Genomic DNA, 17,379 nt, shown 5'->3' on the forward strand with positions numbered 1-17,379 from the left:
AGGACTTACTCTGAGCTATGGCGCCTCCTTAACCCCTTAACCCCCACCTTGACTGATCACCTTTTCTGTTTGGCTTTACCCAAGTCTAAAAGTCTCTTGAGAAAAAAAAGTGTCAAAAAAGTGACAAAAACGAGGAGGAAAACGCAACAAAAACTCTTCAAAAAAATGGCAAAAATGTGGCGAAGACGCAATTTAAAAGCCATAAAAAAATCAAAACAAAAAAGTGACAAAAAAGCAACAAAAAAGTGGCAAGAGTGAACAAAAAGTGAACCAAAAAAGTGACCAAAAAGTGACAACAAAAGAGCGACAAAAAAGTGACAAAAGAGAGTGACACAAAAGTGACAAAAAAGCAACAAAAAAGTGACAAAAGAGAGTGACACAAAAGTGACAAAAGAGCAACAAAAAAGCGACAAAAAAGTGACAAAAAAGCGACAAAAAAGTGACAAAAAAGCAACACAAAAGTGACAAAAGAGCAACAAAAAAGCGACAAAAAAGTGACAAAAGAGCAACAAAAGTGACAAGAGTGACAAAAATTTGACATAAAGCAACAAAAAAGTGACAAAAAAGTGGTAAAAGAGCAACAAAAGTGACAAAAGAGCAACAAAAAAGTGACAAAAAAGCAACAAAAGTGACAAGAGTGACAAAAATTTGACATAAAGCAACAAAAAAGTGACAAAAAAGTGGTAAAAGAGCAACAAAAGTGACAAAAGAGCAACAAAAAAGTGACAAAAAAGCAACAAAAAAGTGACAAAAGAGAGTGAAACAAAAGTGACAAAAGAGCAACAAAAAAGCGACAAAAAAGTGACAAAAGAGCAACAAAAGTGACAAGAGTGACAAAAATTTGACATAAAGCAACAAAAGAGCAACAAAAAAGTGACAAAGACACAACAGAAAAAGAGATGAAAAGAGCGTTATAAAAGTAATGACAACAATGCAAGGAAACAGATCTGTTTACTGAGCTTTCAAATGACGCGCTGCACTGGCCTATAGGCTGTAAACTCCAGTCGAGAAGCTTTTCGATTGGGGTAAAGCCAAACTGGAGACAATGTGTTCTGTTCAGGTGCAAGTTAAGAGGTTGAACTTCATACACCCCCCAAAAAAGGATGTAAAGTTTGAACCATAATGCCATAGCAGTTGCTGTGGTGTTTTTTTCCTGCAGAATCGAAGGCCCTTGAGCCAACGCTGACTCACACCAGTAAATATTATTGACAGTGTCCCAACAGAAGTGGAAAAGTGAGACAACCGTTTCAATTCACCATAATAATTTAAGAACATTCTGCCTCTAACTTTCTGCCCAGTATGAATACACTGTGTTCAGGTAGTTTGTCTCCCTCTACTGCCCAAACTAAGCCACTGCAGCTTGAGCATGAGTCATGTTAAAGGTATCGTTCTGACTCACTCTGTGCACGTGTGGAGTGATCTTTTCTGCGTTGAGTCAGATAAAGTCATAGTGCTCGGCTTTGTCTGACATTTCCCCTTTCATGAACACACACAGCACCCCTGTTTTCTCAGAGATCGGTGAAAACAGGGGCCCTCACTCATAATGGCCCCCCTTGTTATAATATCACATTTCTTACGCAACTTTGTGCTGTTTTTGGAGACACGTCACTACCTTTGGAATCATATGGACGTCTCCCATGTCGCTGAATGATCTAAACATACAAACTCCTCCAACTCAAACAAAGTAACAATGATGAAAACATTTTATGGGAGGGCCCCGCAGCAAAGCAAATGTAAAGCAGGTGCGTAATCGATCATGAGTGAGAGATACGAGTTTCCACAGAGCTCATTTACATGTGAGAGCTGCCTGTGCATGTGTTTCAGGCTTCACTGGTCAATGTCTACTACACACACACACACACACACACACACACACACACACACACACACACACACACACACACACACATTTTGCTCTTTTGAGGACGTTTGTGACTAGTTCTAAGGTAAATCTCACTTGAAATAAGAAAGTAAAACTGCCAATGAGATAAGACCAATGTTCTTACCCCATTGGGAAAGAAAATGACTTGAAATAAGGACAAAAATGTATTGAAACGAGTCAGAAACGTCTCAAAACAAGTGAAATAATCTGGGTCGGGAGCCCACCTACACCTTTCATTGTCAAAACATCTCAAATTCGGATTATTGTGCCCAAATTGAGACTTTTATACTAATCTACTTCATTACTTTTTGCAGTGCAGTCACCTCGCAACCTCCGGGGCCCAAGAGATGTTTCCTTTTGAAAACAAACTCTTCACTCATAGATGAGAAAAAATAAAAATACAGTCCGGTGAGATCCAGATGTGAGCGGTGGTCTCGGAGGAAAGCTGCTGCTGCTGATGGTACTCCAGGGGTTGTCTTCCAGGATGAGAACGCTCTGCCCTCGGAAACACTCTTGGACGGTGCTGCGTTTGTATCGGTGAACTGATCTCTTCACCATATGTATGTTTGGACAGACTTTAGACGGACTTTGTTTTGTCAACCGAGGCCACAGTTCGGGTCTGCCATTATATATAGTACGAACATAGTATCGCTATTAGTGGAAAGCATTTTCTTATTTCCTGTATGGTGTTTCATAAGAAATACCAAACAATACAAAGAAACCTGCGTCTCTTACATCATTCTACAGCAGGGGAAGGCAAGTTTTCTTAACAGAGGGCCAATCTTTTTCACTGTAACAAGACCGAGGGCTGAAGCCGCCAGTTTTAGGCCAAAGGAAAGCACTACACTGCAAACCCTGCATTTGTTTTGGTATTGTCATATTGTGTCTTTGTTTTGGGTAGAAGTTGAAAAAATGTGTTGAAGGATTGGTTTGTTTATGAAGCTTGATGTGGTTTCTGTAGGAGAATTCATTGACTGTCATGATTTAGTTGATTTAATTATTGTACTCGGTTAAAGGGTTTATTTTTAAGGCCAAAAATAGATATTCACTTAATATTACTTTCTTCAAAACATTTATTCAGAATTTCTTAACTTTAGAAAAGTATATGGTTGAAACAGATAATGAGGATGGGCTGAAATGCTTATTTTGAAAATGTCATTTTTGATTAGATTATATGAAATCTGTTGTTTCCTAATTTGAGTGTACATATAAATGAAAGTGTGTGTTGCTGAGCCCGACCTGGACATGATCTGGACTGGACCTGGTTTTAAGAACCCTATAGACCTGGTCTGGTGAAGATAACGTCCTATATTTTTTGAAAAAACAGTAGACCAGTAACACACGCAGTTCCTGTGCCACGAGCTTTGCTCTTTGCTGACTTCAGTGATGTATATTGTGGGAGCCAGAGTATTACTGTAGGTAACAGCCCTTTTGTGTGAATGAGTGTGAATGGGGGTGGAGGGAGGGAGGGTTTTTGGGTTGGTGCACTACCTGTAAGTGTATCTTGTACTTTTATGTTGAATGAATAAAAAAAAAATTGCTTGAATAAAGATAAAGATGTTTGAACTAATCTAAGATAAAGATACAAATGCCAATGGAACCAGCATAAAACCCACTTTGAAATCAGACAAATTAACTTTTACTTTGATTTGTTTTTCACTTGAAACGATATGGCTACGGTAAGATGTTTAATCTGATCCAAGACCAGACCAAATCTACTCAAACTTTAGATTGAATCTCTTAATTCAAGTAGTAGGTTTCTGTCATTTCTTCTATATTTTTTTATTTATTTTTCTCCAGTGCACTTTCTACAAATGCCAGAGTTGTACATGATATGACCTCATTGGGTGCATTAACAGTATTTCTCCCATTTAACTGTAAAAATGTTAAAGTACTTTCTGATTTGTGTCATTATGTTTCTCAAAATCACCTCGAGAGCCAGAGGTTCTGCGCTGGAGGGCCGGATTTGGCCCCCGGGCCTGACGTTGCCTACCCCTGTTCTACAGAGAACTCCCCACGTCAATAAGAAATGTAATAACTTTCACAACATTGACGCTCATTCATTTTGACTTATGTTGCCATGACCCCACATGAATATCCTCTATTAGTGACAAGACCCTTTATAAATGCATGCACAGATGTGTTGGCCATGTGATTGGGTTAAGTCAGGAGAATAAAGTAAGATATTAGAAGTTATGTGACATGTTTGAGTGCATAAGTAAATCAATGTGGGTATACAGTAATAATCAAGGAGTGACATTGACTGTTGTCCTCACATGACCCACGTGTTTACACAGGAAAAGCAAAGCAAACGCAGCCAGTCGTATAACCGATGTAGAGATAACAGACGAGCCTCAGGACGGTTTGGGCTGCTCTTCATCACTGAGGTTTCTTCTAAACTGAGAGAAGGTCTGGACTAATGTAAGATCATTGTCAGTATGTCAGCACACTGATCTGTCCCATCAGGGGCTTTCGTCCAGGCTCTGACAAAATCGCTGGATGATTCAAACTGCTCTTCCCTTTCACCCTGTGCTGTCAAACAACACAGCACAATAATGAAAAAAGTAGCAACAACAACTACTACTACTATTATAAGCACAGTTCACTGCTGCTCTATGCTGGAGGCAGCCTGTGCGATCTGCCACTAGGGGGCCTCGGTCAGCAAAGCTATAATCTTACAGCCAGGTAAGAAAAGGCAAAGTAAATCTTGTTTGCATAACAAATGGCTCCCCTTGTTTTGGATGAATCATGGTTATTCTTTATTCAAATATATGGCTCCAGTCTCACAGCCTTCATCAATCACATGACTCGATTGTCTTTTTTCTGACTACTGTAACTTTCCAGGAAAATAATCGGCGAATGCAAATGTTGTTGCATAGATTGCCTGTTACTAGGTCATGATGGCTGTGACACCTGCCCACTCCCAGCGTCTCCAGTTCCATTCCCCATTGTGAAGGGCCTGATTTTACATGGATCATGTTCTCCTCTGGTTTCACGCTCACCGCCTCCATGTGAAGGATGGATGAAGACGATTCTGACCAAACCTGCGCAACAAGTAGAAGGACAAGAAACACGAGTACAAGGCGACTGCAATCTCACAGAACTATCGTGAGCAAGAAGCCTAAAGAGGTACAGAGCGAGATCTAACCTGAGGGCACGCTCTCTCATAATAATAATTAAAATGATTGTTTGGGATGATTTTTATTTTCTTGTTTTATGTGCATTTTGTCTGACTATTGTACAGGGACGGACTGGGACAGACAAAGGGCCCTGGACTCTGGCCGGCCTGGCCCAAATGAGCGTAAATGCAGCACCTCCACAAAGACATATGTGAACCTCTTACCTCCCGTCTTAGCCGAGTGCATTTCCCCCAGTTCGGTTTTACCCAAATCTAAGAGCTTTAACAGCATGACGCCTCATTTGAACGCTAAGACCTACAAAAGTGATTGTACCCTTTTGTCACATTGTTGCAGCATGTTTTTGTTGTTTTTTTTCATAATTTTTTTGTGGCTTTTCGTTGTGTTTTCGATAGTTTTTTCGTTGCTTATTTCGTTGCTTTGTTGTCATGTTTTCGTCACGTCTTAGTCACTTTTTTGTCATATTTTTGTTGCTTTTCTGGCTCACTCGTTGCTATTTTAATGCTTTGCTTTTAAGGCGAGATACTGCAGGTGAATAGGGAAAAAACAGATATCAATTTGAAACTTTTGCTGTAGATCACTGGCATAAATGTGAGAAAAAAATACATGGCAAGTTTTCTATCATTTTATCTTTTCATATAAGAACAAGGTGTTTTATGCCTAAAAATGCCCCAAATTTCCCATCTTTTCGGTGACGAAATCTGAATAATGGATAGAGCTACATTCAAATTTATGGTTTCATTTTATTGATAAATGAGTTACCAAGACTTTTTCACAGGGGATTTTGGATTTCTTGTTTAGTTTTAAAATAAGCTGTTTTTTAGTGGAAAAATGTGTAAAAAATTAATTTTCGCCTCATTTTTTGACATTCAAAACTCAATAAAAGGGGCTTAAGGGATTAGATAATAAAAAATCCCTCTGAAAAAATCTTCCAAATATTGTTCAGTCCAAGGCTGGAAAATGTGAAGTCTTTAGGTCCGACTGACGTGGACATAGTGTCGCCACAATGACAGAAACATGTGTTTTGAGAAAAAGGCCCTTGAAATTGCATTCTCCCATATAAGTCTATGGGGGAACATTGAATCAGCGCAATATTTAAACATGTTATTGTGAAGATTAGGCATATTTTCTGTTTCGGGTGAAAGCTTATATGTTCAGAGACCAATTTGGCCCAAAACCTGAAAACTGAAAAAATTGAGTTTTGCCTGTAGTGTCTCTCCCCTTAAGCTCTTAGATTTGGGTAAAGCTCGGTTAAGGCGGGGGTTTAAGAGGTTAAGGAGAAAATTTAGACCGGTGGCCCAAGAGCCAGTGGCCCTTCTGTGCTCTTCCAGAATGGACACATGGCCAGTCCGCCCTTGCTAGTGTATTGCAATGCCTACTCTCAACTGCAAACCAGTTCTATACGGGTATAAATACCGTTTCCTCCCTGCCTAAAGAGCTATTCCATAGAGCAGTCTTGAATCGGATTTTGCCTCAAGAAAGCAAAGAAAATCAAATCGATTTGCTCTGTGGATCAGGGGCGGACTGGGACTGAAAAACAGCCCTGGACTCTGACCAGCCTGGCCCAAATTAGCGTAAATGTGACACTTCCACAAATACATATTTTACCCTCTTACCCCCCGCCCTAACACTAACGAGTGCATTTTCCCCAGTTCGGCTTTTGATTGGTATCATCAGCAAAAAGAACGGGAAAGGCGGTCGCAGAAACAGAAGCAAAATCATTAATGTAAATAATAAATAATAATGGTCCCAAAATTGAGCCTTGTGGTGCACCATACTCCACGGAATTCCTTTTAGATTCATGTTTTTTTATACTGGGCTTTACCCAAATCTAAAAGCTTCTCGACTGGAGATCAACAATGTGACGCCTCATTTGAAAGCTAAGGCCTACAAAAGTGATGAAAAATTTCGTCACGTCGCCACATTTTTGTCATATTTTTGTTGTTTTTTTAATTATTTTTTCGATAATTTTTTGTTGTGTTTTTCTCCCGTTTTTGTCGACTTTTCATCCCCTTTTCTCGCTATTTTGATGCTTTTCTTTCTAGCGTTTAGATTTGGGTAAAGCTCGGTTGAGGCGGGACCGGTGGCCCCTCAGTGCTCTTCCAGAACGGACACATGGCCAGTCCGCCCCTGGATCCACTACATGAATAAGATCATGTAAATGTGGCTCGTCAGCGGGGCCGCGCGCTCTCCCATTGGCTGCTGGGGACACGTCAGCAGTCAATAAGTGAAACTCTGCTATGTTCCAGACATCCTCCTCTTCCGTGTGCGACTTGACACTTTACAACTACTTTGGTAAGTCAGACTAAGCAGCGTTGGCTTCGTAGCGTCAGATTGAAATAAAACCTGGTCACACAGCGCTGTCTTTGTTCTGGTCCCCACAGGTGGCCTCGTGAAACAGCTGGAGGAACTTTACGCGTCTTCTCGGACGGGACAGGGACTCTGAGCTGCCGGGGGGGGGAGCAGCCCTTTCAGAGCTTTGACACATTAGGACCGGAGTCACGCGGAGCTGTATTGTCCGGTAGTTTCACGCACGAGCTGCGATGTTGAGAACGAGCTGGGAGGGAAGGCTCGCGCGCTGAAGCGGCTCCGGGCCAGGACCGTCGTGTATCGGGTCGCATTGCTCGGGGAAAATGAGGTTCCGGTTGCTCAAGAAGAACCTCCTGGTGCTGCTGGGAGTTTCTTTTGTAATCGTCACCCTCTTGTTTTCTGCGCGAGTGTTGATGGTTCCGGAAAACAGCACCACGGAGTCCAATAGTGTCACGCAGAGTCACAACTATGGGCCATGCGAGGGAGTAAAGTTTAACTTTGACTCCTTGCTCGAGATGAAAAACTCTGTATATAAAGCCAACTACAAGCAGTGCGTCTTGAACGCAGAGCGCTTCCCCGGAGAGCCGCGCCTGGTCCTGGTGGTGCAGGTCCACAACAGGCCCGAGTACCTGAAGTTGCTCATTGAGTCACTGGAAAAGGCGGCGGAGGTGCACAGCTTCCTTCTCATTTTCAGCCATGACTATTTTTCAGAGGAAATGAACTCCATTGTGCAAGGCATTAGTTTTTGCAAGGTACTGCAGATCTATTTCCCCTTCAGCACGCAGCTTTATCCAAATGAGTTTCCTGGACAGGATCCACAGGACTGTCCCAGAGACATGTCCAAGGACAATGCAGTGAAAACAGGATGCCTGAACGCACAACACCCCGACTCGTACGGCCACTACAGGGAGTCCTTCATCACCCAGACCAAGCACCACTGGTGGTGGAAGCTGCACTTTGTGTGGGAGCGTGTGCATGTGATGAGGGGATACAGTGGCTTTGTTGTCTTTTTAGAAGAGGACAACTACATCTTACCCGATTTCTACCATTTCTATAAATCCATGGTTGAGTTCAGACAGAAGAGCTGCCCAGACTGTGACATGTTAGCACTGGGGAACCACAATGGCTTCAATGATTTTAGCCGGCAGTCCACCAAGGTGATGACCACTGGCTGGATGTCCACGAAGCACAACATCGGCATGGGTATTTCCCGCGAGATGTACTATAAACTCATGGGCTGTATTGATGTTTATTGCACCTATGACGACTATAACTGGGATTGGACACTGCAGCACCTCTCGGGGACATGTGTGTCCAAACCAATCAAAGTGCTGGTGGCCCAGGGGTCCCGGGTTATGCACACGGGAGACTGTGGTCTGCACCAGAAGAAAAACTGTAGGCCAGAGTGGGCCATGCAGAAAGTGGAGGAGAGTCTGAAAAAGGCCAAAGAAGATCTGTTTCCTGCCTCTGTCTCTCTTACCGCAGCAGAGGTGGCAGAGCACAAGGCCCACATGAAGAATGGGGGCTGGGGAGATGTTCGTGACCACAGCCTTTGCAAAAACTATGCCAAACGCCTATAACAGTTCCTTAAGTATTAGTCTGTATGTGCCATGTGTACCGAACGCTTCAGGGGGGTGTGGCCAAAAAGTGCTTGTTTTTACAGTTTATAACTCTTCCAAAATGGGCCAAAGGTATAAAAGCACCAAGGCCAGTTGCCAAAGAGTCTTTCTCTTTTTGTAAATATCGCCTCAAAGCTCTTCACTGCTGCTCACATCAGGTTATGCACCAAATACTTAATGCTTTTGCACAAAAATGAAATCAAATGTAATGCTGAGGGTTTAGTCATGTAATGATTATTGTGGCGTTAAATCAATTGTTTTGTAATGATTGTAAATTGTGAGTTGTGCATTAGCACCTTTTCTTTTATTATAATTTTGATATTGTTTATGGTACAAAAGTCGGCAAAAAGACAAACCTTCAATATGAGTTAATGTGAAATGTAAATCTTTAACATGGCAATGGGAGATGTTATTGTCCAACTCACCGACCACTCTACATGAACTGACTGTGTAGATGTTCTCTCCAAGAGATGTTTGTTTGTAATCCCAGAGATCATTATGTTTGCTCTTAAGCAATACTGACCCTTTGGATTCTGTTTATAGGTTAGCTTCAAATCTACTGACAACCTACTGACAACTAGTATTTCTTTGTTAGTAACATGTTATTTCTGTGTTGTTGGTAATAACATATTATGTGGCCTAACATGTTTTATCAGCAGTGATGATATGACCTGAAATGTTAAGATTTCTTAACACCTTTAATCGGGGCAGGTTGGGCAATGTTAGGCACAGGGGCCAAATGTGTCCCTAAAGCAAAGATTGTCTGCCCACAAGATGATTTTCACCTCAAAAACAAGTTTAAGGAAGAACCCCAAAATGCACAAAACGTTTGGTAAATTCCTTAACAAGTCCTTGGAGACGACACAAGTTATGCCAAATGATATACAACACCTGTATATGGGGCTTGACCCACTGTCGTGTGGTTCAGCCCCAGTCTTTTGATGAGGCAAAAAAAAAAAAAAAAAGGCCTCCTAACAATCAAAATTGTCTCCCTTTGCCTTAAATGGTTAGATGCACTGATATCACAGCCAGAGTGCTGATGCAGTCTTTTTACAACACGGTTTACATGTTGAGGTAAAAATGATCTTTATTGTAAATTGTACAGGAACAGTAGCGTTTTCTGGTATTAAAATAAAACTGCCGTTTCTTTAATGTGAAACTGAAAAAAGAAGTTTCCTCTTGATGTGTGTGGGACATATTGTCTGTTGCAGTCACTTAATATGTGTCACTGTGTTTCTAACAATGTGTGATAACCCACTTTGGATGAAACAAGTGACTATTCCTATTTGTCATCCCGGGTGCCTTGAACCCTCACTTGAAACAGCCTGTTCTACTGTTCATCTGTTGTCGTTAAACGGGAAATAAAAGAGGTTTTATTTTTATTGTGCGTTATTTATTTATTTTTTTACATTTACTTATGATGTGTGTGATTATAAATAGTCATACGGCTGGGATGATGTCACGGTCTGATCTGAGAGACGAACAAAAGCATCTGATCCAAAACCTGAGGCATTTAAATGATGAATGTCACGTGATCGGTGTCCGCGCTGCCATTGGTCGCCTCGTTTTGTGTTTATTTCCGGAAGTAAGTTATCTCTGTGGTGTCAAAATTTCCATCAGGTTTATTACATCTCTGTTGTCCCGCGCTGTAATTCCAGGTAACCTCGCAGTTCTGTGCGTTTGTTAGAAGACATGATACTATAGGATTGTGTTGTGGTTTTATGTTTGTAAAGTAACCTCGATGTGGCAGCGCTAGCCGTTAGCTCGAGCTTTATAGCTTCAAACGCGACATACAACCCATTAAGTCAAATGATGATCCTGGTTTGTAATGAATGTGAATAACAGTATTATTAAGTGTATCTGTTCATGTTTGTATAGTGGCTCAGCAGCGTTATATTCCCGGGCTCAGTGTGCTAACATTGATGCTACGAACCAAATGTTTACACCATAAACATTTTGATGTTAGCATCGAGCTTGTTGTTTTCGTAATGACCTCACTCTGTGAATATGTTGTTGGTGGTTCATAATCACAGGTAAAATGGACTCTTTGAACTGCCTGTGACTGTATTGTTCTCTTTAGGTGTGTCCGTAGCTTCAGAATGGCACACTGGTTTCACAGAAACCCACTCAAGGCGACTGCGCCCGTTTCTTTCAACTACTACGGAGTAGCGGGCAGTCCAGCTGCTAATAAGATATGCAAGTAAGTGTTATCTGTTGATAGCACTGTTATCTGGGTGCTCTGCATCTGTGGCCGTGACCACTGAGATATTACACCTGGCACTTTACCAGAGTTCTTGAATAAAGGTATTGTTGTGTTGCCCCACAGTGACCTGCGGACCACCAGGGCCAGACTGCTGGACATGTTCACCGACATCACCTGCACCCCTGAGGTCATGAAGAACGCGACTGATGCGTACTTCTCCCTCTTGCAAAGTGTGTAAATATGTTACATCATTCTGTCACGATAGTTTATCTGTAACTTCTAATAATGGTATGATAGTGTCTATTCCCCATCCATTTACTTACAAAAGTTTAAAACTTCAAACTTTAAAACAAATAAACTGTTTTCTGCTTCTCATGCTCCAGGCTTCATCGTGTCCCCGGACGGAAGCACACAGGACAACAAGATGAGGTTCATTCAGAACTTCAAATGGACAGACACCTTACAAGGAAACGCACCGAGGCATGTGTAATAGTCATGTGAAATGTTTGTAACTGCATCATGCAAGTAGAATAATTTGTACATATGTTCGTATATATGTTCATGATTCGGGTATTAGACGACATGATGAGTACTGTGAGTTCAATAACCGTTCTCTCACCACAGTGCCCAGCAGGATATGGTGTTTGAGCTCGTCTCCATGGCATTTAACGTCGCACTCTGGTACACCAAGTTTGCCTCAAGACTAGCAGGAAAGGAAAAGTATGTTTGTTTGTTTTTTAAATCAAGTTTTTTGTTTGTTTGGGAGAAACAGACATGTGTAGTGTGATCTGTGATCTGTGATCTGTCTGCTACAGCATAACAGAGCCAGAAGCCAAGGATGTTCATCGGAGCTTGAAGGTGGCAGCTGGAATTTTCATGAATCTCAAGGTGATTCTCAGGAACAGACTATTCACACTTCCTGAAATACTGTAAAATGCGAATATCTCTACAACAAACATAATGCTTACTCAATGCCTTTACTCACACAGACTTAAGGACAGTCTTAATGTAGTAATGGAAAGGGTCATGCACCTTTTATAATTCTTGGGTCTAATAGGCTGCTTGTTTCTTTTGCGTGGAAGGTGTGCTCAGAATCATTATTTCTTCATCAACACTTTTACATCCTGTATTTATACAAAAAACACTCTTGGAAGTAAACAATTTGATTTGGAAGATAGTCATACTCGCAAATTATTAGAATGAATGCAGTACATGTGAACGGCAAACACAGTGTAACACTTTTCCCCGTTGATTTTTCTTCAGGAGATGCACATCCCACGCCTCATCACTCCGGCTGAGAAAGGCAGAGACCTGGAGCCCAGAGTCATGGACACTTACATCATCCAGTGCCAGGCAGAAGCACAGGAAGGTACTCATTACTGAACAGTACACTCGGTAATAACTGAATCTGTAATTGACATCAATATGAACTTTTTCTTCCACAGTGACAATTGCCAGAGCCATCGAGTTGAAACACAAGGCTACACTCATCGCGGCGCTGGCCTACGAAACGGCCAACTTCTATCAAAAAGCTGGTGGGTGGAAAGTTAATGCTTGTGTTTGGATAACTATAGGGTGTTAAAGTTACAGACTTTAAAGCTAGATTCCATTATTAGTCTCATACATTGAAAGGATTGGCATGAGAGGGTCGTAACCTATTCCCTATTCGATAATGATAAGGTTTACATTGTAGATCATCTGACTGGAGATTTGTCACACAAACAAAAGTGATGAATTGCCCTTAGACTTGTATGTTCCTGCCTTCCCTTTGTAGTTTTGATATCAAAAGTCCCACCATGACTGATGTGTTTCAGATCACACACTGAACACTCTGGAGCCTGAATGTAGCAGCAAATGGAGGAAGTACCTACAGCTGAAGCAGCACTTCTACATGGCCTATGTGAGTTCAGACCCAGCGTGAACTTCTTTAGTGTGAATAGACTTAACAGCCAAGCCCAAAATGATTCACACCTTATAGCCTTATGATGATAGAATTTTAACCACGCTTTTGCATAGATCTCCAGCTGAAGGATTCCTTTTAATAGATAGCTCACATTTATATTATTGGGCACAATCCGGTACAAAAAAAGTGTCCAATCCTTAGCGACTGTGCCCTATTATAAGATCAAAAAGTTGGATGACTAAGCCTAACTTTTACTTCAAAATGTCTGACCCTCAACACTCATGCTTGCACTGGATATTTTTACTTTTCCCCTAGGCTTACTGCTATCACGGACAGACACTACTGGCTGGTGACAAGTGTGGTGAGGCCATCAGATCCCTCCAGGAAGCAGAGAAATGTATGTATTATATAACATGCCAATCGAAGTCGCGGTATCCAACTTGAAACAAAAGCACTTGGGAGTCTTGTATTGACATTATTGTTCATTTTTGCAGATAATACGGAAATGTAAAGCCAGAAATTAAGAGGAGGTCCTAATTTAGTGTTTGTTCTTGTTGAATTAATGAGAAGTGAAACATTTTTGAGTTTATTCTTGAACTTAGTCGTGAAATACTGCCTTTAACTTCAACACTGTTCTGTACTTGTACCAAAGATCTGAAACCAGCACTGAGAAAGGCCGGTTCCTTGTGTGTTTTTGCCCCTTATTTGCATCTCCTCACGGTTTGTTAACATGCCCCACGTGTGTGTTCAGGTTACGCTCGGGCCGAGTCGCTGTGCAAAGAGTACCGTCAGACCAAAGGCCCGGGATCCACGGCCAAGCCCTCGGAGCAGCTGTTCTTCATAAAACTCGGAGGACTTATCAAAAACACCCTGGAGAAATGTCAGAGGGAGAACGGATTCATGTGAGTCTATCTCTGTTTACCCTTTTCCCACTGATCTGCTGTTTATTAGTAAGAGGCTCGCCAATATTGTCACCTCTGCTGAGTCTTGTCTCGTAAATGGCGCGCAGATGAACGAAAAATGTTTAAACTTGATGTTCTCGTGTCAGATACTTCCACAAGGTGCCAGCTGAGCCCCCTACGCTGGAGCTGAAGGCCAGTTATGGTTTGGCCGAGCCGGTGCCCTTCGAGCTGCCTTCCCTGAGCGAGCAGTGCACTCCAGAGGTCTACGCCACGTTCGACCTGACCAGAGGCGCCAAGAACGACAAGGTAAAGTGCAAAACGTCAAGACCGGCACACAAGAGTAATAATAATAAATAGTATTCATATTTTTAGTTGTGTCTGAATGTCCACGCTGTTCCCTTTATAGTGCACAATGCCTGTCTAGTGGTCAAACTATTCTCTAGTGGTGTCCCAATGTTCAGAGAGAAAAAAGTAGGGCACACACAATTTCCCACAATGCATTCTGAAAAGCAGCAATGGTCACTAAACGGGTCAGACCACAATGCATTGCAAGTGTTGTAGGAGAAAAGCAGCGACAGGTCTTTGAACTAACCTCTTCAAAAACCGAGCACATTTTTTTCCAGTTTGGCTTTACCCAAATCTAGAAGCTTCTTGAAAAAAAAGCTTCAATAGGGAAGAAAATGAGGATGAAAATACAACAAAGAAAGTGACACAAAAACACAATAAATAAGTGACAAAAACTCAATTAAAAAGTTATGAAAAAGTTTTGAAAAAAGAGCAACAAAGAAGCAACAAAAAACGTGACGGAAAAGCAACAATACAATAAAAAAAAAAGTGACAAAAACACGTCTAAAAAGCAAGGAAAAAAGCTTTAAAGAAAGCAACAAAAAATGACAAATGAGACAAAAAAGAGACGGAAATGTTACAAAAACACGGCAACAATTAAACAAAGAAAATCTTTTTGTTTTGTAGGTCTTGTAGCTTTCAAATGAGGCATTGCTCTGGCCTGGAGGCTGTAAGTCTCCAGCCGAGAAGCTTGTAGATTTGGGTAAAGCTGAACTGGAGAAATTGCGGTGGGGGTTAAGATGTTAAACCCGATGAAAACTGCTTAAATCTAAATCATTACAATGAAAAGTCGCTAGCGTTAAGTAAAACAACAGAATGAGTGCCCTATATCATAGTCTAAATGAGGAGTTCGGGGCTAGGGTGGGCTTGTAGGTCAACAGTGACATCTAGTGTTAAAAAGCAATAACTACAATAGCATTTACGATCAATTTTTCAGGCCAAACCTAAGGAGGAGGAAGTGAAGCCCGTGAAGGAGCCCGACCTGAAGCCTCAGAAGGACACGGGCTGCTCCATCTCCTAAAACAACCCCCTCCATCCCATCTGTGTCCAAGTACAGCTACGGCAGCCATTTTCCTCCCGATATAAACCACAGGGTTAGAGTTTTCTAGCCACATAATCTTTTTTTTTTTTTTTATATTCATGTGTTTTATCAGCACAACAGTATAGTTCTAATCATGTGACACCTTCAAAGATGAATAAAATGTTAATGGGGCTTTGCAAATGTATTAATCTCACACAAATAAGAGTTTAGATTGATATGGTTAAGCCTTAAAGTATTCTACAAAACTGTGCCTTTGGCTAAGAACGTTCATTCTGGCCTTTTGGCACTGGACTAATTTGAAAATGTAAAACAAAGCCTGTGCGTTGAATAATTTACGGTCAACATAACCATGTGTATGTTTAGTTTTATAGATAACAAAAAAACGCTATATAATGTACCTATATAAGAAGTAACTTACAAGGTTAGTCTGCCAAGCTACTGTATTTTTCAGACAAGACGGCAAATTTACTATTGTGAATATCAAGCTTAAAGACATAATGCAGCAATGACGGCTCAAGCTGTAGCAGTTTACATCAATTACAAATATTATTTCAGTCTATATTTGTTGTAATAAATAGGCCTGTTTCAACGTGTAAAAACTGTTCAGGGCCTACTTCAAAATGATTGTGATCTTTTGTTAATTTGCGCTGACAATTGTGAATTTATTTTGCAGTTAATGCATTGTAAGGAGGACCACAATATGATGAATGAAGGTTTACAGAGTGGCTTTGACTCAGGAGTAGGATAAATTTGTGGTGGTGAAACTTTAAAAGGGTGACATGTCATGCAGAATTAAGTGTTTGGAGCTTTTGAGCGTGTTCGTGCAGGTTTGAGCAGTCCTGTTTATCCTGTTTCTTCCTCGACTGTCGAAGATCTGTCGCTCTGATTGGTGTTTTATGGATTTTATTGCATCGCTGTGGGAACCCGAAGCAGCCCTCAACATTTTTAAACCAAACCCTCCCCAAAATATGGATAACTAGACCCATTTTGAGCTATAAGAGTTTGTGACAATGCCATTGATTTGTCGGCATACAGTTAGCTTAAAGGAACAGGCCACCGTTTTTACATACTGAGATATGTTCTTACCTAACCTTAGACGAGTTAATATATCCCCGTCTGGTCTTTGTCCGTGCGCTCTGTCACGCAAACGGAGCACATACGCAGCCTCTCCCACATGTCATATAGCTCCAAAAAAGCTCACGATAGAAGCTACCAAGCTCTTCCACGTGTTCCCTATTTAAAGACTTCCCCCCGCTCACTTCCGTCAATAACCTTTAGGAGTTACTGCGCGGACGTTGTGCTCCTCGTATCATTACGCCTCACAATATAGTTCCCCTTTTATCTACTTATAAAATCGACATGTTACATTTCTGTGTAAATATACTTCGCATGAAAACACTTCACGTAACTTTATTTAAATAGGGAAAACGTGGAAGAGCTTGGTAGCTTCTATCGTGAGCTTTTTTGGAGCTATAGTGGAGAGGGGGAGAGGCTAAATGCTAACGCCGTCTGCGCTGTGTTTACGTGACTGAAGGCACGGGGGAAGATCAGACAGGCCCTAAAGAACTCGTCAAAGCTAAGGTAAGAACATATCTCAGTATGGAAAAACGGTGGCCTGTTCCTTTAAAGTGAAAGCTTGTTTTTAGGTTTTAAAAAGCCTCTTCTTCCCAGTGCTGCCAGCAGAGGGTGCTCCAGGCCAATTTGAAATCCTGACTCCTTTATTTACAAAGATATTCAGTTGCTGCCTAAAATAATGTTTAAAACCTCAATTATGCGTGATATGTCATCTTTAAAGTTAGAGTTCGGTCAAACAGGGCTCGGGTGCAGAGAGATCTTTTGTACATAATACATTATAATGTAGTTGATTTCTTTTTAGCCATTTAAAACAAACAATATTTTGTAATCTTTTGCTTGTTTCTATTTATTTCCTAATTGTCTTGTTTTGACCTGTCCATATATTAATTGTGCTTTTTACAATACAATGTCTATTTAGCTATTTCATCTACTTTCCATCAGGCTAAAACCTTCTCCAACAT

General features: G+C 41.2%; 2 protein-coding genes across 2 annotated transcripts; both read left to right on the plus strand.

Annotated features, from left to right (window-relative positions):
* Window positions 1–7,254: 7,254 nt before the first annotated feature.
* LOC306974990 (alpha-1,6-mannosyl-glycoprotein 2-beta-N-acetylglucosaminyltransferase) lies at window positions 7,255–9,327 on the plus strand. Its single transcript, XM_079572398.1, has 2 exons — window positions 7,255–7,314; window positions 7,404–9,327. The coding sequence occupies exon 2, from the start codon at window positions 7,653–7,655 to the stop codon at window positions 8,907–8,909; it is 1,257 nt and encodes a 418-aa protein (XP_079428524.1). The 5' UTR covers window positions 7,255–7,314; window positions 7,404–7,652; the 3' UTR covers window positions 8,910–9,327.
* A 1,187-nt stretch (window positions 9,328–10,514) lies between these two features.
* On the plus strand, window positions 10,515–16,146 carry brox (BRO1 domain and CAAX motif containing). The gene is made up of 13 exons (XM_079571657.1): window positions 10,515–10,606; window positions 11,029–11,148; window positions 11,275–11,381; window positions 11,535–11,637; window positions 11,776–11,871; window positions 11,967–12,039; window positions 12,415–12,520; window positions 12,597–12,686; window positions 12,966–13,051; window positions 13,370–13,451; window positions 13,806–13,956; window positions 14,103–14,262; window positions 15,239–16,146. Exons 2-13 carry the CDS (start codon window positions 11,048–11,050, stop codon window positions 15,320–15,322), a joined length of 1,239 nt encoding a protein of 412 aa, XP_079427783.1. The 5' UTR covers window positions 10,515–10,606; window positions 11,029–11,047; the 3' UTR covers window positions 15,323–16,146.
* The last annotated feature ends 1,233 nt before the right edge of the window (window positions 16,147–17,379 follow it).

This window comes from Gobius niger (genome assembly GCF_951799975.1).
Source record: "Gobius niger genome assembly, chromosome: 15".
In the NCBI taxonomy this organism is placed as follows: Eukaryota; Metazoa; Chordata; class Actinopteri; order Gobiiformes; family Gobiidae; genus Gobius; species Gobius niger.